At 46.4% G+C, this 25596-nt stretch overlaps 1 protein-coding gene and 1 pseudogene across 1 annotated transcript; one reads left to right on the top strand and one right to left on the bottom strand.

Annotated features, from left to right (window-relative positions):
• The first annotated feature begins 1808 nt into the window (after positions 1–1808).
• LOC101602235 lies at positions 1809–3512 on the top strand (annotated as a pseudogene).
• A 10415-nt stretch (positions 3513–13927) lies between these two features.
• Ntsr2 (neurotensin receptor 2) lies at positions 13928–24470 on the bottom strand. Its single transcript, XM_004665683.2, is given in 5 exon segments — positions 13928–14313; positions 14315–14468; positions 15797–15887; positions 17514–17787; positions 23856–24470. Coding segments are annotated over 5 exon segments (1416 nt in total). The 3' UTR covers positions 13928–14031.
• Between the last annotated feature and the right edge of the window lie 1126 nt (positions 24471–25596).

Here is a 25596-nt window from a genome sequence, read left to right as displayed (position 1 = left end):
TTTCTCAACATGTTGATGGATTTTGGTTGTCTTCAGTTTTCACTTCCTTCTGTAAAAAAAGAAAACATCCTCCAACAGAGAGTGAGAGCAGCATGGGTTAAAGGGGGTAAGCATAATTAAGAGAGATTTTGATGAGTATAGCTACTCTTTTTGGCCAAAGACTACTGGTAGCTTCTCAGTGGAGTCTATGACCATCATCTCTATGGGAGTCTGACTTGGTTTCCAGTACCAGCTACCCTCTTATCCAATCAGAGAGCTTCTGGTTACCTGCATATGCTGAGTGCCACTGTTGCACAGGTATGGACTTGTGGTTGATTTTGTCTCTAGCAGGATCCTCTGCTTGTTCACAATGTTGGTGGCCATTTTTCCCTAGCAGCTCATGTAGCACTTTCTAGCACTATGAGGGTTAGCCATCAGGGAGCTGGTTTCCTTCTCATTCCAGCATGATCTCTCATTGTCCTGTGTCAGCAGCTTGTGGTATCTTCAGCAATAGGGTCTTACTTTTTAGCTCTGGTGGGTAATCAAGTGCTTTGACAGAGCCTGCCTTGTTTTGGAGACCTCATTCGTCTCTCCAACCAATAGTTTACTGTGGGGTGTAACCCATTTCTAGCACTAGGAATATAAGCCAGAACCCACAGTTTTAGGATTAGGCCTCTTCCCACCCTCTCCAATATTTTATTAGAGAGGGAGGCAGGGAAGGGGCTCTTGGCATTGCAAACAAACTCCAGATAATGTACTACCTTGTGTATCTGGCTTTACTGGGTACTGGGAAAAATCAAATCTAGGTCTTTAGGGATTGCACTCAAGAGCCTTAACTGCTGAGCCACCTCTCTAGCCCTTCCCCCAAATAATTATTTTAACAAATTTTAAAAGTCACCTTAGTTACAAGCCAAATGCTCCTTTTCATATTTGTTTTCAATTACATTAAGATCTGGTATCATACTTATTAATTCATTCTGTTTTCTATTGTGTGTGTAATTATGTGTTCTTATGTGAGTACACATGTTGTGTGCAGTGGTCAAAAGATAACCATGGGTTTTATTCCTAAGGCACCATCTGCCTTTCTTGAAACAACGTCTCTTACTGTCCCGAAACTGACCAAGCAGGCTACACTGACTAACTAGTAAGCCTCAAGGCCTGTCTCTGTCTCCCCAGAACTGGGATTACTAGTATGTACCACCATGTTTGGCTTTAAAAAAAATCATGGGTTCTGGAGATTGCATCAGATTTTCATGCTCACAAGACAAACACTTTACAAACTGAGCCATCTCCTTATCCCTCATATCAAGTTTTCTAAGTCAGCTTCCTTTGTGGTCTTAGGAGTATAGTACATGTAGGTCTTGTCTCAGGACAATTCACAGTGTTGTTGAGACAAAACACCTGACAAAAGTCAGTCTAGGGGAGGAAAGGTTATTTCACTTTATAGTTCTAGAGGGTAAGGCATCGTGGCAGGGAAAGTGTGGCACAAACAGGAAACTAAAGTCACATCCTCACATCATCAGGGAGAAGGCAGAGAGCAATGAGTGCTGAAAGCTTCTCTAGTGTACTCCCTTTTATTAATTTTTGTATTTTTTCTAGCCTGGAGTTCCTCTGGGACCTGGCCTGTATAGCATTTTCCTTTTATACAGTCCAGAAACTCAGCACATGCGATGCTGCCGCCCACATTTAGGGTGGGTCCTTCCACCTCTACGAACCTGATCTGAAACAGCTCTCACAGATATGACCAGGGATTTGTTTCCCTGGTGATTCTAAATCCTGTCAGGTGGACAGCTGAAGATTAACCATCACAGCTATGCAGGCCAAATACCATGAAGTAGGTTAGTGGGGGAAGGATAAATGAAGCAGATAAGGAGTAGGAGTGTTTCATTAATTGTATTCCCATTATGTGGGAGAAAACAACAGAAGGTGGGAATCAATGTTCCTGGTTTTTATACTTTGGTTTTCAAATCTCTAACCCACTAGGCTTGATCCTTTAGCCTGTTCTTAATAAGGCTGACCCCATGGGTGTTGAAAAATTCTTAGTGAAAGGCAGTGGATGGGCAGGGCTTGTGGGAAGGGGCACAGTACCTAGACTGTGTTTGCTTCAGCATCTGAAGGTAAAATTTTCCATCATGAATGGGAAGAGAGCTGTGTGCATGGAAACCTCTTCCTCTTGATGCACTGGAGAAGACTCACCTGCTCACTTTGGCCAGAGTGTACTGGGAAGGAGAAGCAGAGCTAAACAAGAATTTCAAAAGAAGATAGCTTGTTCAACTACGAACACCTGAAAGGTGTATTTTCCAGCATCTTCCAGAGCTGTGAACATCAGAACAGAGGATTCTCCCAATGATGCCATGATATCGAAGTCACTTTATTAAAATGAGTTGTCTCTGCAAAACAGTCAAGAGACTGGGGTGCTGGGTGCCAGAGAGAACACTGAGCATGCCTTGCTTGCAGCCTGAAGGCCTGTTGTGTGGCGAGTGACTGCTTGCCAACCCAGAAGTTCCTCTCAACACTGTTGCCTGGGCTGGACTTTGTGAAGCAATTTACCACTTGCATTCATGTGAGCATTTTCACAACAGTAGGTTTGGAATCACTGAGACTCTCACTACCTAACAAACAGAATCTAAAGTAGTTCTCATCACTGCCTTGAATGTCACCCCCGTCAGACCTTGGAAGTGTGCGCAGTTTCATGAAAGGAAGGAGCTCACCTCCCAAAAGTTGCCAGGCTGAAAATGAAAGAGTAATTGTCTGCTTTGATTCACTAAAGGGCCCTTGCTTAAGAGGCAACTGCAAGTTGTCTTAAAACTTAAAAGCTAAGCTAAAAACTAATAGGAAGATCAATTTGATCCAGCAAGACTGGGGTGCTGGTCCAGTAGATACAAGTTACCTTTCCACGGACACCACTGCCCACTTTTCCTGTAGGTCCCACCGTAGAGATAAACATAGCTTATTAGCCTTGCTCCTAACTTAGTGCCTGTAACCAAGGGTTACTACCAACAGAAATTCTACCCACCACAGCTGCTATCATTCCAGAAGTCTGCCTGCCACTGTTCTTGGCTCAACCACATCTCAGAAACTCTGAGGCTTATCAAAACAGGTATGCCAGGAGTTCCAGCCCGGAAACAGCTGGGAGAGACCTGACTGTCATTTTGCCCACCCAGAAAGCATCATGAGTGCATCAAGGAAAACACCATAACCGTTTGTATGGATTCCAGAAAGGAGCATTGCTTGAGGGAGAAATGCAAATACTTTTACCCTCCTGCCCCACTTGCAGGCCAGAATCAAAGCTGCACAGCACCAAATCAACAAAACCATGGTGGCAGCCCAGGAGTGGCACTGTCCAAGCAAAGAAGTGACCTCTCAGGGCATCTGTAGACCACCCCTTCCCCTTGGGATGCTTTTCTTTCTCCACCAAAGAGACAAGCAATGGCGCCACAGTGGTGTTCAAGCCCAGCATCTGGCACTAACAGCAGGCTCTGACCAGCACTCAGCTGCAGCAGCACAGCATGTGCATTCACACGTACCCATGATGCATGATGCTTCGTCCCCGCTGTCACTGCAGCAGCAACTGAGAAGGTGTCCCCTTCTCAGCCACAGCCAATCAGATAAATCTGAAATAATCAACAGGAACTTAGCAGTATGCCAAGAATATACATTGACAATAACTAATACTGTTTCCGTAATAGAATTGCCATAGATTGAATGCTAAATATTTAGTTCTAGACAGACCACAATATTAAGAAGCTAGTGACTGTGTCATATATGACATGCTATTTTATACACACACACACACACACGTATGCTTGCTATATTCCAATTTAAGATAGTTAATAACTGAGACCCACTGTGATGTTTAAAGACATAAAGGGTAAGATTAAAGTTCACATTTCTTTTGTTTTTCCACAGATAGGGTCTCACTCTAGCCCAGGCATATCTGGAATTCACTCTCTAGTCTAAAGTTTACTTTTGAAGAATTTCTAAAAATAGTTTCTGTCCTAAGACATTCTGTCCTAAGAATATTGTCTTGTCTCTGCAACTATATATGATTCAGAAAGTCCAGTCAATGTACCCATTTTGACTCAGAATATCTCAAATTTAGCAATTGTCATGGGAAACTTATTTCCTGGTAAGATGCAAACACACATCTTAACCCCAAATAGGGCTCAGATGGCAGACCAAAGTATAACTACACCAATACCAGTAGAGTCCATGAATAGTTTACTAGGGCTTCTTACAAAGCATGGAGAGGGATTATTTATAGGAATGTGGAGTTCAAACCAGGCACTTTGATTGAACTTTCTGTGTCAAAATTACCCCTCCGATGCTCCTGCCTCAGCCTCAGGGTGAGGGTGAGGGCTTATTTACAGAGCATGGGGACCCCAGAGCAACCAAACAACCTAGAAATCTCATCCCACCATGAGTGATGTTTTCCCCAAGGCTACCTACAGGAGTTCCTTGTCCCTGTCCAGGAGCATGGGGCCGCAGAGCAGCATGTTATAGGGCTCGCTATGTCAAGATTACCCCAGCCAATGATCTTCCCTCAGTCTGGGGTGAAGACTGACTTACAGAACACCAGACCCCAAAGCAGCACTTCAGAGGAGCTCACTATGTTGGGATTACCCTCAGGGTGCTCCTTTCTCAGTACTGAGGTAAGGGCTGACTTATAGCCTTATTTGGAGACTCCAAAGACCCCACCCTGATGGAGTCACCGTCTCTGGCTCTTTTACCAGCTATATACTCTATCTCCCCCGGAGGCCAAAAGACCTCCTGTGTTATTGTATACAGCTGGCAAAGAGGATGTCTGAGATCTCTGATGTCCCTCCCCATGCCTTCGCTTGTGAGCTGTCCCAGGTGCTTTTTATGAGAGCTGGCAATTGTTCACTGCTGTCAACGTGGAGGAATTTTGCCATACAGCAATAAACAATTTGTATTGGTTTAAATACCTACTTTAATGGTAGGTTTTATTCTAACTCCAATCACTTGTCATTTCATCTACTCACTGGATCAAATGGTAGGTTTCACTTCTTGATGAGACAAATGCTGCAGCCAAGACAAAGAAGTGAAATAAAACATACCTGTCCTTGAGGTCAAAATTCTGAGTAGAGGGCTGGAGAGATGGCTTAGTGGTTAAGGCATCTGTGAAGCCTAAAGACCCAGGTTCAATTCCCCAGTACTCACATAAGCCATATGCACAAGTTGACACATGCATCTTGAGTTTGTTTTCAGTGGCTAGAGGCCCTGGAACACCCATTATCTCCCTCTCTCTTTCTCTCATGTGTGTGTGTGTGTACATGTGTGTGCCTCTCTCTCAAATAAATAAACTAAATATAAAAAAAAACAATTTGAATAGAACTCCAAGTTCAAGAACTGGGGACTTATTAGAACATGTAATTCCGGTTTCCTGGAGGTAACACATTGAATCGTTTTATTAAGAAAAGGAAGAAAAGTTTTTAGCAAAAATTCCCCTATGTTTGACAACCTTTACCCCAAATCCAATGTTTGCTTTTGGACAATGTTTCTGGATACTGTGATGGTGCTGTTGACCCTAGGACATGGGCATCCACTTAGAAGGGAGCTTCTTTAATGAAAGAAGCCAGGACCTTGAACAGAGCCATTTCCCTCTTAATGATATTATGTGGCAAGAATCTGTGACATTTGTTTACTGTTAAGCTCCTGAAACTTCAGGGTTCTCTGGTGATTTGGGCATGGTCTAACCTCTGGTGATTTGGGCATGGTGTAGCCTCTGGCTGGTAGTCATCATGAACTATGTCCCCTGGAATCACACTGCTCCATGGCCAGCATAGAGAGGCGGTTCAATGATGTGCCAGCAAAATAAGGAGGACCCACATTTGAACATTAACCCTCTCCTATCATAAATTTTTGGAGAAGCACAAATCAAAGTTCTTCATCAGTGAAAGCTCCAAGATATTCAAATATAAAATAATGAGCAGTGTCCAACCCATCTTCCTTGATTATTCCTTTTCAGTCAGGAATAGTCTAGATGCCCAGTGAAGTTGGGTTCCCTCTACAGCTGAGGTACAGACAGTTTCATGGGCATGAAGCTTCCCAGGTCCTCCGAGGTAAGCTAGTGTATACAGAACTGAGCATCTGTGATGATTCCCAGTTTTTTGATCTGATGTGTTTAAGGAACTCACATGGTTGCTACAGCACTAGGCTTTCGCTCATAACACTTAATAAGACAAGGCCTTTACATTAAACATTTTCTTAAGCAAAACTATGTTCCTAGATCCTATTGTTGCTTAAAGCCAAGTTATTATAAATGCCACAAGTACAGGAGTGCAAGGGAAACTCCTTTTTGTTTTGCTGACCAAGATGCCGATCTGTGCCCATGGTCTGGAATCCTTGTTGTCTATATTGACTACAATTGAGCAACTCCACCCTCAGAGTAAGGGTGCCCTGTGTTAACAGAGAAAACATAGTTCTCACCTCAAGGGATGAGGAGATTATTTGGAGCTAAATATAAGCAATCATGGCACAGAAATACAGATTTAAGTAACCCCAACCATGTTCCAATGTGGAAACTGTCTTAGGAAGTTTTTATAGCGACAGAACAAAGAAATCCATTAAGTCAAAACACTTTTTAGATCCAGTGGGAATATCAGATAGGCAGGTTAAATCAAAGTTGGGACATCTCTCTTATAGGCCTCAGATGTTATCTAGTGACATTCTTAGTCTCTGAGTTGGTGGAAGTTGGTGGTCTATTAGTACATTTTGAAAGGTTTCACCTGATAGTCACAAGGATATTAAGTCAAAACAGAAGTGGGCAGTAAGTGACCATCGAGGGGCTGAAGATAGCTCAGGGTAATCTGGCTCTGAACCTGTGACAGTCCATCTCCTTCAATAGTAGACATTCTAATCAGTCAGCCAACTAGGATGTATAAAGTAGCGGCAGCTGCTTTTGGGGGGAACTTAGAAAGATTCACCTCGGGGTACTTACTCCCTCCCATCTTGAACTATGATGCTCATAGGCATTGCTGCCTTCTTGTGAAGTTCAGAAGCTTGCTTAGCAAGATGGCAGCCCCAGTCAGGCCTACTGCAACAAGAATAGTCAGGACCCAACTTCTGCAGCTGACCAGCTATGCTGAACCTCTCACACATGCAGGGATTTGCAGCCCGAGCCCCAGGGTAGCACCTTCATCTGTGGAATTGGGTGAGCCATGGAACCTGTCTCCCGAGGAAGCACCCACCTTCACATCTGTTTTTGTAGGACCATTGCCCCATTCAGCCCTGGTGAAGGGCGGTGCTGGTCCCATGCTCCCACTAGCCCCTTTCCTCATTCCTTAGTGCTTCTGGTCATCCAAAGCTTTTTTCTTTGCTAGAACTTTCCCTCTTTGTAGAATGTGTCTCCATTTCTCCAAAGGTCTCAATGTTGGCATTAATATTTTTGTGGTGTGTGTGTGTGTGTTTGTGTGTATGTGTCAAGGGACAACCTCTGGCGTCAGTCCTTACTTTCCACCTTGTTTTGAGGTAGGACCTTTCTGTTCATGCCTCTGTACACAAGGCTAGCTGGCCCACTAGCTTCTGGGGAATCTCGTGTTTCCACCTTCCACCTTGCTACAGAAGTACTGAAATTGCAGAATGTGCTCACTTTTATGTAGGTGCTGGGGATCTGAACTCAGATGTGCAACAAGACCTTTATCCAGTGAGACATCTCCCTAGGTCCCTAACCTGCTTCATAAGCTGATCTCTCTCTTTTGTCACTGTGGTGATTTGATTCAGGTGTCCTCCATAAACTTAGGTGTTCTGAATGCTAGATTCCCAGCTGATGGAGATTTGGGAATTAATGCCTCCTGGAGGCAGTGTATTGTTGGGGGCAGGCTTATGGGTGTTATATCCAGTTTCCCCATGCCAGTGTTGGGCACACGCTCCTGTTTCTGTCGGCCACCTGATGTTGGCGAAGGGGTGATGTCCACCCTCTGCTCATGTCACTGGTTCCCCTCGTCATCATGGAGCTTCCCCTTGAATCTGTAAACGAAAATAAACCATTTTTACCCACAAACTGCTCTTGCTCAGGTGATTTCCATCAGCAATGCAAACCTGACTGTGGCAGTCACCTCTGCAGGGCTAGGGCAGGAATGCATAATTCCGGATTAGAATGCCTTTTCTATACTTCTGTATGTGCATGTCCCTGTGATGCTGGGGAAAGTGAAGGTGAGGGGAATACAGGGAGGTTGGATGAGTTCCAAAGTACAGAGAGAAAGAACAAGTTCTCAACTTCAAAGCACAGCAGGCTGACCATTGCTCACATAATCCCATGAAACATTACCTATCTCATGGGGCTGCAGAATAGAGAAGCTTGATGTCTGCAAACATAAAGCAACACTAAAAGGGATATGCCAATTATTCTGATTTGATCAGTGAAACCAAGTGTTGAAATAACACACTGAACCCCACTAGGTGTGAATAACTTAACAACTCATTTAAAACTTTCTAATAAACTGGGTGTGGTGGTGCACGCCTTTAATCCCAGCACTCGGGGGGGGGGGGTAGAGGTAGGAGGATCATCGTGAGTTTGAGGCCACCCTGAGACTACATAAAAATTCCAGGTCAGCCCGAGCTAAAGTGAGACCCTACCTTGAAAAACAAAAAAACCAAAAAAAAAAAAAAAAAACAACAACAAAAAACTTTCTAACAAGTCCCTTCTCTTGCATTGTCTCAGGAAATGCTATAGTTCCCCATCAGCTCTAGTGGTCTTCCACATCTCCTAGACCCAGAATCACTTCTCATATGTCTCTGTACCCTAGTGTTTCCTTCTTCTCTTCCAGAAAAGTCCCCCATCATCAAATCATGACTTGGTGTTCCTTCTGTGAGCTCCTTCCTGCTTGCAGGGCTGCCTTACTCCATGCTGTCATAGTTCCTTCCTGCCTCGTGGCTCTGACACACAGTACTGAAGACCCATGCTTCTTGCCAGCTATGGAGGCTAGGACACCATTGTTTCTAATGGTGAATCATCTGTAGGGGGCATTGCTTCTGACCCTTCCACAGCTACCTCCCACCCTGGGACCCATGTGTGCATGTATTAGAATGAAGAAAAGTCTGGCCAAGTTCATTTTTTCTTTTTGTAAAAAAAAAAAAAAAAAATTATTCATGTATTTGCAATGGAAGCAGAGATAGGAGGATTACTATGAGTTCAAGGCCGGTCTGAGACTATATAGTGAATTCCAGGTCAGCCCAGGCTGGAGTGAGACTCTACCTCAAAACAAACAAAACAAAACAAAGAGTGGGCACACTAGGGGCTCTTACCACTTTGTGCATCAGGCTTTACATGAGCACTAAGGAATTGAATCCAGGATGTTAGGCTTTGCAAGCAATTGCCTTAACCACTAAGCCATCTCCCCAGCCCTAAGGTCAATTTTTCTAGTTGGTCAAGCTTGCCCTTGGCCTTGCTTTTGGCTATTTTGTAGCTGGTGTGTTTTTCTTCATGCCATGAGTCAGGGCTGGTTGACACACACTGCTCCTGATCCCATTTCTGGACACGATCCAAATCTGTACTTTTGGGTTCAGTGTTCTTCCCAGGTTCTTCCTAAATCATAATTAAAGAGGGAGCCGATGAGGTCATTCACTGGAGCAAAGGTGGCTCTTGCAAAGCCTCCAACCGTTCTGCAGGGACAGGAAACAAAGTAACTCCGTACTTATTCTGAGCTGGAAGACTGCTTTTGCTGTTTTGGTCAGAAGAGCACATGCCAACTACAGTTGAAAACCCAGCAGCTCTGTAGTTAGTGAAGTTTTCAGGTGTTTCAGCTTCTACTCTCAGCTTTTCCTGATGCCCTCAGCTCTTCCCTACTCTGGAGAGACTGAGGGCAGAGGCTGTGCCAGACACTCTTCCTCATATGCCCTTTTGAACAGCATTTCCAACAGCCCCCCACCCCCCGCCCACAACGCAACCAGCTGTTAAACTCTCTAGTTTTTTATTTAGGGAGCATCCCAAGACCCATGAGAATTCTTGCCAGAACACTGAGTTTGTCAAATCCCTCAATTACCCCACGTTAGTGCCTCATAGTCCTAAAAGTCTCAGGTTCAAATCTAAACAAGTAGATTGTCCTTAAAACCAAAGTGTAATGATCCAAACCAAACAATAAAACATATATGAGGCTGAATGTAACTTGGCCTAGATTCCCAGTGGGCCAGGAGACGTTTGGTGTTTGGTGGGTCTGCATAGCGCTGGGAAGCCAATATATACGGAGACACAGAACCTGCTGGCTCCGGCTTTAGAGCTACATTCTATGCTTCTCGCCATCTGATGTACACGGTAATCAGCAGTGGTTTCCAAAGAAAAAGTATTCCCTGAATGCTTTTGGTCATCTATTTTTTAAATATTTATTTATTTGCAAGCAGAAACAAGGAGAGAATGGGCCCACCAGAGCCTCCAGCCACTGAAAACGAACTCCAGATGCATATGCCACTTTGTTCATCTGGCTTTAGATGAGTACTGGGGAATCGAGCCCAGTTGTTAGGTTGTTAGGCTGTGCAGGTAAGCACCTTGACTGCTGAGCAATCTCTCCAGTCCACTTTCAGTAACTTAAAGATGCTACAAGATGGGAAATACTCAAGAAGCAGCATTTACTACTGTGCATTTGGAGTTCTTTTAGCACTGAAATGGAGTGTTAGGGGTTCAGGAAATTCCTTGAACCCCAAACCTGAGGCTTGTGTCTATTTTCTAACCAAAGAATTGAATAAAGACTGAGAAGGATAATCATTAAAGGATTATATTTATTGAGGGAAGGACAGAGCCAAGGGAAGTTACCCACATGGCTTGAGAGCCTATGTGGAGGGTCTGCAAAAACCATGGAGAGGACAGAAAAAAGTGCAAAGAGCTCCTTTGGCCATGTGGAGAGCAGGAGTAGAGAGCCCACATGGGGAGTAAGGGCTGGGGCTGGGGTGGAGGGGTTCTTCCCTTGGCTTGGCCTGGCAGCCAGGCCAAGGAGAAACTCACCAGAAGCTGAAGGTTCACCAGTGGCCAGGCAGCCCAGAGACCTTGTTCTCTCCTTGCAAATGTATTCACAACCTTATGGCGGTGGGCCCTAGCTTCCACCTCAGGTGAGCCAGAGGGACAGCTATTGGTCTGGGCTAGCAGCTGTCTCAGGAAGAGGCTAGCCATGCTGCCAAGTTCTGGGGGCTGAACTTGACCAACCAAAATGTTGGGGCTAGTAAAAGACCTCTCTCCCAGGGAGTGGCTCAGGTATAAAAAAAACAGGTCTAGGGCACTAGGCAAGAGAGAAGTCAGATCATCCTTCGATCTCTAGCAAGTACAGACCTTCCTGCCATTTTACTTTCAGGGGCCCAGTCACCCTCACTGCCTGACTCCCTCTTGGCACTGTGGCCGAGTAGAAAGCAGAGAGTTTGAAGCCAAGAGCTGTGGGCTCATTTCTTCAGCTCCTTGGCTGTTCACCATCTTCCCAGAGACTGTGCAAGCTGTCAAGCCAGCCCCAGGGAGTAGCAAACACTTCGGAGCCTTTGAGATGTGCCAGGTATTCACCTGGTGACTAACTATCCATTATGCCATTTAATTAGCATAACAACACTCTGAAGCAAATATCATTGGGACCATCTTACTAAGCAAGAAACTAGGGTTCAAAGGAGATTTGGGGACCTCCCTTCCTAAGATTACACAGTTGTTCCATGAGGAAACACGTAGAGTCAAGCCACTAATATTACAGCCACTTTCCTCTCTTAGGCAGCTTATTTCCCACTGACATCACATATCAGAAGGCACTATTGGCCCCTCCAGCTCTGTGTTGGACAAAAGCATTGATGATATATTTTTTCATGGGGTGCTCAGCTGTGGGCTTGGCTGTTTGAGAAGGTACTGGGTGTGAATATATACTACATATGTTGTATTATGCACCCGGCGTGAAGTGTCTGGGAAATCATAACACAGAGTTTGGAAAGCTCTTTCAGGAGAGAAATTTGCAAGGCCCCTCACCCTAGATCTGACTTCAGCTTCTACAGACAGCTTTTGTTAGAGGGAGGAGCATAAACCAAGGCTGCCTCCAGTGTAAATGGTGGGTCTCCTTTTTCTTTCAGTTTGCTTTCCTGGGCAGATGGCCCAGCTCAGAGGGGATTAGCATCTTAATGAACAAAACAGTTGGAAAGGCTGGTGCAGACTTTTAAAACCTTTCATGCCCAGAAGAAACAAGAATTCTATGACTGCATTTTTCATTCCCCAAATCAACTGTCCCAGTTTTCCTACTTTCTTTCTGAAACTGGAAAGTACCTGTTTTCTTGCCTGGGACCTAAAGGCACTGTAATGTTAGTTCTTGCACCAGAAAAGGAGCTTTTGAGTGATGCTCAAGGAGATATTGTGCCCTCAAAAGATATATTGATCCCAACTCCCAGCACCTCAGTATGTGTTTGTATTTGGAAATGAGTTGTTACTAAATAATTAGCTAAATTCAGATGAGGTCACATTGGAGTGAAGGGCGCCACTAAGTGAAAGGCACTGGTGTCCTTAAAGAGCAGCCACATGCACACAGGAGTCATATGACAAGGAGGTGCACACTAGAGTCATGTCACAGGCCCTGAGGGTCAGAGAAGGCTCCTCTCCATGTGGGTTTGGGGGTGGCTTTTTCCTTCTGTACACAGAACCATCTCATGGCCCTCCCCTCAACTGGTGGCTCCTACTCTTCAGGTGGCATCTCCTCTCCCTGACTAGGAACTCAGTGGCTTCACTTCATTTCAGGTGATGTGGGAGGAGCCCGACACTGCTGTGTAGTGGTCCAGATGAAGTGGAAGAGCAGCCTTCTTTCTACTCTCTGCATCTTGTCATGGTTTCCGGCCCATGCCACCTGCTCCTTTCATGGCACACTAACCACCAGTGCATGTGTGGTGTATGCATGTGTGACATATGCCTGTGATGAGTGTGTGGTGCTTGTATGATATGGGCATGCAGTATGGATCTGTATGGTGTAAGTGATACATGTATGTGATAAATGTAAAATATGTGTGTGAGATGAATGTGAGGTGTTAGGTGATGCATGTGTGGTATGTGTACAATCTGTGCAAACTATGTGATGTGTATGTGGTTTATGATGCATGGTATGATATGAGTGTGATGTGTACATGATGTGTGTGAGGTACTGTAATGTATACACAGTCTAGGCCTGTCCTGGTTTAAAAAACAAAAGGATATAGTGGTTGTCTTTCTTTTCTTTTCCTTTTTCTTGGAGCATATGTGTGGTGTGTGTGTGTGTCTAAAGATGCACACGTCATAGAGTTTGCTTGGAGACCAGAGGAGACTGTCAGATCTTCTCTCTATTTCCTTACCCATGTGGTCCCTTGAGATGGTGTCTCTCAGTAAACCCAGAGCTGCCAGTTTGGGTCAGCAGGCTGACCAGGGAGCCTAGGTGATTCTCTTCTCTCTACTCCCCATTGCACTGAGGTTACAGGGATGTTGGTCATTGCAAGCTACTTGTGTAGGTGCCGTGGGATGGAACTTGGGACAAATCAAGTCCACTTGGGCCCTCATGTTTGCACATCAAGTGCTCTTATCCACTGAGTCAGATACCCAGCCCCAGGTTGTTTTTCTCATCAAGCATTGTACTAGCCAAATGGAGTTGGGCTCATGTGCTCTGGGACTAGTAGCAGAATGTGAGAGTTTCCCATGGCAACCCAGCCATTGTCTCCCTGGCTTCCCTGATTGCTAAAGGTGGAGTGTCACACAGGCAGACTGGAGGCCAGGAAGGGAAAGCCGGGGTGCCCCAGCTTCCCAGAGCCTACAGCCACCCTCAACCAGAACAAGCTAGAGAACTTTGCTAGTACAGTTCGCTTGATGCCACCACTCAGTCAGCACCTGACAAGTGCTGGTTTGCCATTTGTAGAAACTCAAATAACATCTGGCGTATGAGCACAGAGCTACTAAAGACTTCAGCAGACTTCCAAGGAACAGAAGAACAGTTTGACACTCATATAAGAACGACAACAGCAATAGCACCAACTAAGATTTATTGAGTACTGGCTATGCACCAGGCCCAGTGCTAAGTGCTTTTATCTTAGCCAACATTAAAAGGCGGGTCCTATTCTTGCACTTTTTTACATAGGTGAGAAGCAGAGGCCAAGGGGTGTTATGTGACTTTCCTGAAGATGCTTTCTGGTAAGTGGCTGAGCTGGGTCAGCGAAGGTCCATCTGGCCACAGAACATGGGTTACTAGTGACGCATGGCTTGTCTGATGGGTATATGCAAGCTGGCAGCCAGTGTTCGCTCTCTTCATACTTGTATTTCATCCAGGCTGGGATTTCTAGTGGACCCCCAAAGCCTGAAGCTGTATGCACCAGGAGGTGACTCTGGGGCCTCTGGGGAGAATGGCACCACGGAGTGCTGTTCACCACACAGGGAGCTGAGGGATTCCAGGAAGAGCTTTCTGAAGGAGGAGGACACAACGTTGTAGAGGACAGGGGTCACTGCTGAGCTGACGTAGAAAAGTGTGTTGGTCACCATGTAGAAGGAGTGATAGAAATCATATGGCATGCTGGAATAGAAACCCAGAGATCTGGTGAGAGGTCTGCCAACTCCCTACAGTGTCTGCCATTTCCTGCTATAGAATTCTAGCCTTTTTCAAAGGACCAAGTAAAGAAGACCTCTTTCTGTTGTTAGGAAACATAAAGGGAATTCTGCAAATTTCTGTTGCCTCCTACTTCCCTTCAGTGATACGCTCTGTCTGGCCTCTATTATTTGCCTGGCTGTGGCTCCTGGTCACCTATACAATGGCCAACATCCACTGATTGACAGGGGCTATCCACCCAGGCCACTGAGATGCCAGAATCACCATACTTCTCTTGGTACAGTGAACAAGATGTGGCTTTGCTAAGAAGGGAAAGTCTTCCTCAGAAGCTCCTTGTTGTAGAGATTGTTTGCACTAGTAAGGGCACATGTGAGTTTAAGGGATGCTGGCTGCTCCCAGGGAGTAGGCAGCCTGTGAGTACAGCTGTGTCCTTGGAGGCTGTGGGATCTTTATTCTGTTGCATGTTTGTCTTTTACTTCTGAGCACGGGAATACTGATTTCCAAAAAGAGTATTATTTTTTTGAGACAGTGTCCCAGGTTAGCCTCAAACTTGCTGTGTAGCCAAGGATGACCTTGAACTTCTGATCATCCTGTCTATACCCCTAAGAGCTGGGATTGCAGGTGTGTACCACCACATCTGGTTTATGTGGTACTGGGGACTGAACCCAGGACATCACATATGTTAAGCAAACACTGTACTAACAGAGCTATGTCTTCAATTATGTCATAAAGGGGGTATATGTCCTGGTCTCTAAGAGGCCATTGTCAGATCCTGGAACCATGCAGGAGCCTTTTCTCCTGCTCTCATTACAATAGCATGGCCTTCACCCAGACCCCTGGTCTGGAAGCCTTTCTCACCATTCTGGTGCCAGGATTCTCAAAGCCCTGACTACCCACCCACAAAGCCTCTCACATACATGGCCTTGCCTGGCCAGAAAGGTTTTTAGAGAATGTAGTGTTCCTGACAGGCATGATGGCACATGTTTGTAATCCTAGTCCTTGGGAGGCTGAGGCTGGAGGCTTGCCATGCATTCAAAACCAATGTGGCTACACATCAAGACCCTGTCTCAGACAAGCAAACAAAACAATAACAACAAAAAACCCCACAAATCTAATATTGTCATGTTCTCCACTGCTAGCTGAAAGATTCTAAGAGTGAAGCTTAGACAGGACCAGCTCGACTGAGTATCAGAGAACCAGAGGACCTGACAGCTGAGTTCCACTGGAGAGCCATGGAGACCACAGGCCCAACCCAATAGACCTCCTTCCAGAGTCCAGGGCTTCCCACCACTCACCCAGTCCACCCATCATCAGGGATGTAACAGTACATGAGCCTGCGGGCATGGTATGGCAGCCAGCAGATGACATACACGGCCACGATGGCTCCTGCAGGACAATGGAGAGAGAGCACAGACAGAGAGCAAACACGTTCTCAGTTACACATCACCAAGGACGGGTGGTGTTCGGGGTGACAACAGTGTTTCCTGTGATCTCTTCCTGTATCCAAAGAGAAGTTTCAGGTTATTTGGTATGAGCCTGTTCTCAGTCCTTGCATTACCCTGTTCTTTGGAAGGATACCTGCTTCAGCCTGGGACACTGCATGCTTCCAGAATCTTCTGTGGGCTCCTGGAATACATTCTCAGCTCAGGACTACATATTCCTAACATAAGTTTGTGTATAGCATGGCATAAATGCCTTTCCTGCCCTAAAGCCCCTACCAACATTATTTATTTATTTATTTATTTTGGTTTTTCAAGGTAGGGTCTCGCTCTAGCCCAGCCTGACCTGGAATTCACTATGTAGTCTCAGAGTGGCCTTGAACTCATGGTGATCCTCCTATCTCTGGGATTAAAGTTGTGCACCACCACGCCCGGCTAACAGTATTTATTTTTCTGTTGGATGGATGGTAGTGTCATCATAAGCACAAGCCAGTCTTCTTTGTTTCCTATCCCCTCTCTATCCTGTTAAGGAGCTATTCCTCAGCAGCAGTCCCCTCTATTTCTTTCCCATTGCCACTGTTACCACCCTATAATGTTCCTATCTCTTTTCCACTAGACTCTGACAACCATTTACTAATCTTCCACTCCTTCCCATGACCAGCCAACCCACACTCCAGGCCAACATGATCCCTGAGCAGAAACACCTACTAGCAGCCAGGAAGAAATAAGAATGTCAAGCCACTGGAGACCTACTGTGTCAGAACCTCTGGGTTGGGCCCTGTTGTCTGGGTTTTAGAGCTCCATGGGTCTTCTGAAGTTTGGAAACATGATTTGGCTCATACACTAAAGCTGTAGAGGCAATAGATCTCAAAAGATTTCTTGTCACTCTGGGACACAGGCTTTTCCTCTGCCCATCATCTGTCAAATAAAGTCTAACACTTTCAGGTGCTATCCTTGTGCCATTTATCACATCACACTGTACTTACTTCTTAAATCCTGATCATGTACCAGAATATGACACTGTCGAGCACACAGACCTGTCTCATGTGATCCTGCCAGACCTCAGCTAGTGCCCAGGGCATAGTGGGTACTTGGAAGGACCTGTGTTTTCTATCCTTTCAAAGTTTCTCTTCCAAGGCCAAATTATTCCAGATCCTTGTAAAAACAAGCAAGCAAACATATCAGCGCTGTAGGAGAGTAACTGGACTCAGATCCAGTCAGTCTGAGAGTCCATAATTAATTGCCAGGCTGCAGTCCTTCACTCTAGTTGCTACTGGTCCTCACCCCACACAGCCTGAGTTCCTGAAATGAAGCCACTTCTTTGCTTGTCTATGTGCGCGGCTTCCTAGAGCAGATCTGGGCATTTCACAGAATTCCTGTTTTATCCTGCTACTATCTCATTGTGTCTTTAGGGAGCTTGTGGGTAAGTACAAAGCTCCTCTGGTCATAGGATAGACACCTAGAATGGGGTGGGTGGGGGGCAGCTTGCTAAGATCATCTGACCAAGGACTGGTGGAGACAGGCTTGGCACCTGAGACCCTCTCCCTCAGTGCATTTTGGCAGAGGACTTAACTGAGAATCCGGACACTGTGCTGCAGGCTACGGATCCGGCTGGCATCCTTGTGTCTCACCAGGCTGGCTTGGGTCCCCAAGGAGAAGGTCTTCCTCCATGCAATGAAGCCCAGGAGCCCTTCCTCGTTCAGCAGCTCCAGGCGACTGGGGATGGAGTTGCCTGAGGCAGAAGCTGATGGCACCTGGGAGTAGAGGGCCAGCAGGTGGTTCACAGTGATGCCATTCAGGAAAGCGGTTAGTGCCAAGGGGAGCAGGAAGGAAACCAGCACGTTCACCTGTGGAGGTAATTCCAATGGTCGGGGGGGCAGCATGAAGGGCCCATGTCTCTGATCATCAAGTTTCCCCTAGATGCAGAATCTGTATCATCAGAAGTGGGTGATAAAAGGACTAGAAGATGAGGCTATAGAAAGTCTCAGAATGTAGGAAGAGATCAAATAAAATAGGATAAGGAATATTAGGATTGGTTTAGAATGCTCATCCTCATTAAATAGAGGCTCTAGGGCTGGGGAGATGGCTTGGTAAAGAAATGCTTGCTGTGCAAGTATGACTCATGTTTGGATTTCCAGCACCCAGATAAAATGCTGGATGGACATCGTAGGTCACTTGTAACCCTAGCATTTGGGAGGCAGAGATAAGGTATTCCTGGGCAAGCTGGTTAGCTAGACTAGTCTAATCGACAAGCTCTGGGTTCAAGTGAGGGAACTTTCCTCAGTGAATTATATGGAGAATGAATGAATGAACCTCTGGCCTCCACATGCACAAACACACACATGTGCCCCCTCATACACTTGCACCCAACATGTATGAACAGGCACACACACATACACACATGCCATGACCACCATGACACATATACATATGCCCAAAATGTAGGAATGGAATAGAGAAAACAAAGGGGGCAATAAACATTTTAAAAAACTCCTCACTTATGAATATTTCACAAAATTTAAGGGTATGAGCTTCAGACTGAAAGGCTGCCAGAATCACCAGAATGATGATTGGAAATTGATCTACACCAGTTCCTCCTCAGGACTGTTAGCACCCTAGGAATAAAGGGAAGCTGTTGGGCTGGGGAGATGGCTTAGCAGTTAAGGTACTTGCCTGCGAAGCCTAAGGACCCAGGTTTGGTTTACCCAGTACCCGTATAAGCCAGATACACAAGGTGGGGCTGTGGCTAGAGGCCCTGGTGCACCTATTCTCTCTTTTTTTCTGCCTCTTTCTCTGTCTCTCTCTCAAATAAGTAAGTAATCAAAATATTTATGAAAGGGAAGCTGTTGAATGCTTCTCAAGAGACAAGATCTGGAAAAGATGAGAACTAGGACATTGGCTTCTTTAAGGTAGAAACTAGAAAATAATGATAATACTTTATAATTTGTGGGAAGAAGGATTTCCATCTTAGAATGTTACACCCAGTCAGTACGCCAAAGTGAGGATAAAAGGAACTGATTTATGACCTGTAAATTCTCAAATATTTTACTTTCTGCAGATCTTTTCTTGGATCATAGGAAGTTACAACAAGACATTCTTTCAAAATAAGATTGGAAATAAGAAAAGATGAATATCTAGGATCCCAAAATAGGTTGTCCATCAAAAGGACCAAGGATCAGTGAAAGGCTGTGGGTCTTCCTGCACAGATGGCTTGGATCACAACCAACAGGACTGAAGCAGGAAGATGGAGAGTTCCCAGGAGAAAGATAGATGGAGGACTTGCCTAGCATGCCCGAGGCCCTGAGTTTGATTCCCAGTACCATATAACACCACGTAACCTGGGCATAGTGGCTCATGCCTGTAATTCCAGGAGTGTCTGAGCTTCAGGGTCATCCTTGAATACATGAGTTGGAGGATGCTGGGTGACATGAGATTTTGTCTCACAAACCAAAACTAATAAAAGCAAATAATCCTTTGCCTCTCCCCAGATTATCTAAACATTGAAGTAGGCACTGTGCTTCTTTTGTTAGCATAAGCTCACAGCTCAACAATGTTAGTATAAAGTAAACACACTGCAGGACAAGTATTTCAGTTTGCTGAGGAACCAAACAGGTTTAAATCAAAGACAACTACTGTTGTTGTTGTTATTGTTTTTTAAGCACCAGGTTCATATTTGGGTAAGGAACCAAACATTCTGCAAAAGTGATTGATACAGAAAGTGGATCTTCTAAAAAATGAAAGATCCTGTTAACCAGTTCTGAGATAATTCTCCTTATAGGAGCCTGTTTTTAACTGTATGACTTCTCAAATTCATGTCAGAGCAACCAGTGGCATCTGAATTTCTTCTGATGTTTTCACTGATGTTGAATGTGCAGACCTATTTTTTATATCTGCACAAAATACTATTGGGATAAAAATTTTGCCCACCTTTGCATAGGGCTAATGATTTCCCGTTCTGATGATAGTAAGCATTGGATCTGACATCAATATTTCTTCAAATCCCACCCTATAGCTGTGCTATCAATGGCTTTGGATAATGACATGCTCCAGTAGGTAGTTCTGGGGCTCAGCACCAGAATGTTGCAACCGCTGGATCCCAGTCTGACAAAAGTTTCAAAAGCAAATAACGAAATGGCAAATCCCATATCTGAAATTTTATATCTTCTTTTCCTACGACTTTCATTCCTAATTAACATACCCCATTAGAGCATAGACAGAGAACCCCACCCAGGACTTCATGGTCCCCCAAAGTAATCGAGCTGCTTCTCACCTGTGTTAGAAGCTCGACACTACAGTACAAGCCTGAGGCCAGGCCTCAGAAGCTGTACTTCCCCATGGGCAGGAGACAGAAACACTTGCCAAAGAGAGAGATCACTGGATGCTCAACTCCTCAGCCCACTTTCCTGTGGGCTCTGGAGACAGACTGTCCATGCCTCTGTCCGCTTTGCAGTACTTGTGTTCAAATGAGTTCTTGAACGGCTCTCACTCACTGGATGCCCTCCCTGTAAAGTCACAGTCCAGTGGCACAGCCTCAGAGGCAGCAAGCAGGGCTGGAGGGCTTGGTAAGGCAGCTGCAACTCTGGAGATCTGGCCCAACCTCCCCAGCAGGAGTAGTGACCAGATCCACGTGGCAAATGAAGCGGAAGCCAGGTGCTGGATGAAGGGGTAGGGCCCAAAGTGAGGAGGAGCCTAGTGGGGTTTCTGGGCACAGATGGCACCATGCTTGTGGTGCTGTCTCCTTGCTGGCCCTCCCAGCTTTTGGCTCATCAGACTACAGGGATAGCTACTGCAGGTTACTTGTGTTAACAACATACCCCCGTCCCTCACCCACTCACCCATACACGCAAACAACAGTTATTTTGAATTATATATTTTTTAAAATCAACACATATATTTCAATTAAAAAGCAAGAATATTTTAAAATGTAAATGAGGAGAAAGTAATGGTTTGAGTTTTTCAGGGAAAACCAGGATAGGAGAACTCTACGACGAGGCAGGAAGGAGGGAACGGGTGATGGGAAGGACAAGAGAGGGCTTTGTCCTCAGGTGGCCTTAGTCAGATGCTCCTGTGGGAAGAAAAGTTAGAGATAAACTCAGAAGAATAAGTGGGGAAGAGCTGGAGAGATTGCTTAGTGGTTAAGGTGCTTTCCTGTGAAGCCTGAGGACCCAAGTTCGATTTCCAAATACCCACATAAGCCAGATGCGCAAGGTGACATGTGAGTCCTCAGTGGCTAGATGCTGTGGTATGCCTCCTCTCTCCCTCTCTATCTACCTCTCTCTCTCTCTCAAATAAATTTAAAAATATTTTTAAAAAATATATCAAAAATAGGTGGGAAACACAAGGAAGGGACATGTGTACAGAAGACATGGGCTGTACCCTGGACACTTTCACATGGTTATATTTAATAATCCAGGCCAATTCTGCACCATATTCTTGCCACGTGGGGTGTGGATACCACTCACAGATACACCTGTTTCCTGAGTCAAAGATGCGACTGGGGTAGGAAGCTGGTGGAAGATATTCTGGGAGCCAGTGAACCCTTGATTCTGACTTGGGGCCCCTCACCTCCCCTAACATCCTTACCCAAGTCCTCCTGTAGGCTGAAGCTTCTTTTTAACATTTATTTATTTGATAGAGAAAGAGGCAGATAGATGATAGATAGATAGATAGATAGATAGATAGATAGACAGACAGATGGATGGATGTACAGACAGATGGAGACAGAATGGCCACTGCAAATGAACTCCGTCAGCGTGCTCCACCTTGTGCATCTGGCTTTAAGGGGGCACTGGGGAAGTGAACCTGGAGCCTTAGTCTTTGCAGGTAAGCATCTTAACTAGTGATTCATTCTCCAGCCTGGATAAAGCTTCTTTAAGTTGTTTCTGTCACCTGCAACATACAGAACCCTGACTAGAACTATCCTTTTCTCCCCTCACCCTCCTCCCATACCACCACACACTATGGCTGAACTCTAGTTTTAGAAGCAGGGCACAAAGTTTTAAATGCCAAATTCCTTTTTAAATAAACCCATTAGAAACAAAGAATCAAATGAACAAAGCATTGTCTGGCATTTGGCCTTCTTGTCCTTAGAGGAAAGTTCCCCATTCAAGGAACACTTGGGTTGAACAGGGATAAAGAGGCCCCACAGGGCACCGTGAGACATGAACACAGTAGCCTGTTTCCATGGTTTTTCCTCATTCCTCCCAAGTGAAAAGCAAGGTTATGAGTGAGTTCCTCTGGGGAGAGCATTTCATCCTTTGCCCTGACCACCAGACCCAGCAGATACACATGAGTGCAGAACGGGGAGACAGGGGACTCTAGGGGGGAGCCTGTGACCTTGTACCAAGCCAGCAATCCAATTGCAGAAGAAGCAGACTTACTTAGGGGCCTACATGCATGTGTTCTGGCATGCTGGCTGGTGTGCCCTCCTTCACCTCCATGGGATCTTGGCTCCTTTGGGTCCTTTGGACTTCTTGGAAAGCCAGAAGGACCCTGGAGGGGCTCCGCCTACTTCCACCTCTTCCATCCAGGACCACTGTTCAGCTGGGCAGTGACAAAGCAAACTCAGGTCCCTGGTGTGTAGAACTACTGGGAGCCCAAGACAAGCTCTCTCTCTCTCTCTCTGTCTCTCTCGCTCTCTCTCTCTCTCACACATACACACATAAGTCACAGCAAAATAAGGTGAGCCAAGCTCATGCTGGAGAAGGACCAAATGCCTCTGGAGTTGGGTGTTGAGGGCAGGCTCTCAGGAGGAGGTGACAAAGTAGCTCTCTTGGAGGAGTAATAAGACCTGGAGAAGGGGACAGTGAGGAAAAGGGGTTTCGCTCGTGTATGTGTGTATGCAAATATGAGTGTTCTTTTTGTATGGGTGTATGTGTGTGTGCATGTATGTGGAGGCCAGAGGTCAATATCAGAGGACTTCTTCAGTCAGTTTCAACATATTCTTTGAGACAAGGTCCCTCCCTTAACTTGGAACTCACTGATTTGGCTGGACTAGCTAGCCAGTGAGGCCCTCAGAGTTCTTGTCTTCATATCTCCAATGGTGGGTGTGGTGTTTTGATTCAGGTGTCCCCCAAAAACTTAGGTGTTCTGAATGCTAGGTCACCAGCTGATGGATATTTTAGAATTAATGCCTCCTGAAGGGAGTGTATTGTTGGGGGCGGGCTTATGGCTGTTATAGCCAGTTTCCCCACGCCAGTATTTGGCACACTCTCCTGTTGCTGTTGTCCACCTTACTTTGGCCAAGGGGTGATGTCCACCCTCTGCTCATGCCATTGTTTTCCCTTGCCATCGTGGAGCTTCCCCTCGAGCCTGTAAGCCTAAATAAATCTCTTTTCCCCAGAAGCTGCTCTTGGTTGGGTGATGCGAACTGGACTGCAACAGTGGAATTACAGGCTTGCGTCATCTGCACTCGGGTCCCTCGCCACTTGCACTTCACGCAGTTCACCACCGAGCCATCTCCCTGGCCCTAGAAAGATCTTTTGACTTAAACTCAGAAAGAGACCAGACAGAGCTAGGGACATGGGAGCCAAAAAGAAGTGCAGGCAAGTCTGGAGAAGGCACGATAGGAAGTGAGGTTCAGAAACTGATCAGAACTCCAGACAGGCCCAGAGTGCTTTCCCCTTCGCCACCTGGTCTGCTGGGAAGTCCATCCAGAGCATGGCCCAAGGCAGCTGCTGAAACGGGATGGGTGGGACATGAAATCTGTATTCTGAAGGGCTGCTTAAGGCGATCCTTAACCCACTCTAGATGGCAGGGAAGAACACAGACTTTCAGAATTCATTTTGAATGGATCCCTGTCCTTTTCTCACGACTCCAGCTCTCTCCTAAGGCCAATGAGCCCCAGTAGGTGGCGGTGGGAGTCAGAGGGTTAGAGCTGACCACCCCTGCTTCCCAGCCCCTCTCCTTCCGTTACCTGGATGAAGACCTGGAGCGTGGTGCGGCTCACCAGCACGGTGCACACCCGCGAGGAGGGCTCGGGCTCTCCGCCAGCGGTCTGCAGCTCGTGCTTCTGTCCCATGATGACGGCCATGGGCAAGGCCAGGCCGAGCGAGACGGCCCAGACCCACGACAGCAGGCGGCGAGTGCGGCGGGGCGTGAGCAGGCGGCGGGCGCGCAGGGGCTGACACACGGCCAGGCAGCGCTCGGCGCTCAGGCCGGCCACGCCGAGCACCGTGGCGCAGGCGCACAGCTCTCGCACGAAGTAGTAGCCGCGGCAGCCCAGGTCGCCGAAGACCCAGGGGTAGTGGAACCACACGAAGTTGTAGAGCTCCAGCGGCAGGCTGACCAGCAGCAGCAGCAGCGCCGCCAGCGCCAGGCTGAGCACGTGGTAGCGCAGCCGGCCCGCCCGCGCCTTCAGCACCACGTGCACGGACAGCGCATTGCCCGCTGTGCCCAGCGCGAAGATGAGCGAGTAGAGCGCCGTGAGCAGCACCTTGGCCCAGAGGCGCGTGTCCACGCCCAGCCGGGCGTCCAGGCTCAGCCCTGGGCCAGGGCTGGACCTCGGAGGCCGCGGGCTGCTGGTCTCCATCACTGCGCTCCCTCCCTCTCACTGCCCACAGCCTGGGCTCCCTGCCCGGCGAGCCAGCAGCTCCTCCTCTCTGGGAACCTCCAGAACCAGAGGACTCGCCCCTGGAGGGTGTTCCTGAGCAAACACAGAACCAGCTGCAGCACTTTCCAGGTGACCCTATGTTAGGAAGTCAGTGCTGATGGAAAGAGTGACAATTGCCAACAGTTGGGCTGGACACCATTTGCCCGTTGTGTGACTATGGGTAAATGTCTTTACCTCTGTGAACCTTTTTTTTTTTGGTAACTTTCAAATGTTGTCCACACTGCTGAATTACTGTGCAGATTACATGAGTGAGTTATACATGTGGCTTTGAGCTTGACACCTCTGGCTATGTGCTGCTGTTCTGTGTACAGCTTGGGGAAGACCAGCCGGGTCTAGCACTTTGCCAATGTTATTCTCTAGTTAAAGGGCTCCTTGGTGCTTCAGTAATAGCCTCAAGGATGGTCACTGCAGATACACCTCCCTGGTGTCCTATGTACCTTTGAAGTGTTATTCTCTCAGCAGAGAAGACGGAAGTGTACTTAGATTGAGAAAAACCACCACCCCAAAACAAGCAAGCACCCTTCAGGAACTCCAGGCAGAACGCGAGCACTCTGCATATCTTAGGCTGGAATTCAGATCAACTCCATCCAGTAACAAACGCCTTTGGGCTGGACCCCAGGATCTGCTCCGTAACACCTCCAACCAGGCAGCTGGAAATCCAAGAAGTTTTAATATAACTCCTAAATCTATTAGAGGCATTCATTCAAACTACCACAGCCTGTTTTTAGAACTTTTCATGTTTTCCTTCTAAGTGCATTCAGAACAGCCGCACCTTAGAGCTGGAAAGTCTCCTATGTGTCTTGTGTGCTCATCCTGACAAGGCCCAGTATCTGCTGGGGACAGAATTGTCATGAGACAGTTTCCTGAATTTTGTCCCCTACAAAGCTGCAATGGCCAAGTGATAATAGTGTAGTTTTCCTCGGGATATACATCCACATCCACACGCAAACTGAAATAATATAAATTTGGTTTTACCCTGCTCCTATACTGAAATAACAGCTCATGACTTTATTAAATAGTTATATCAGAAATTATAAGAAACGTG

This window comes from Jaculus jaculus, chromosome 5, assembly GCF_020740685.1.
Source record: "Jaculus jaculus isolate mJacJac1 chromosome 5, mJacJac1.mat.Y.cur, whole genome shotgun sequence".
NCBI lineage: Eukaryota > Metazoa > Chordata > Mammalia > Rodentia > Dipodidae > Jaculus > Jaculus jaculus.
The sequence above is the reverse complement of the archived record's forward strand: the minus strand, read 5'-3'. Positions and strand labels throughout refer to the sequence as shown.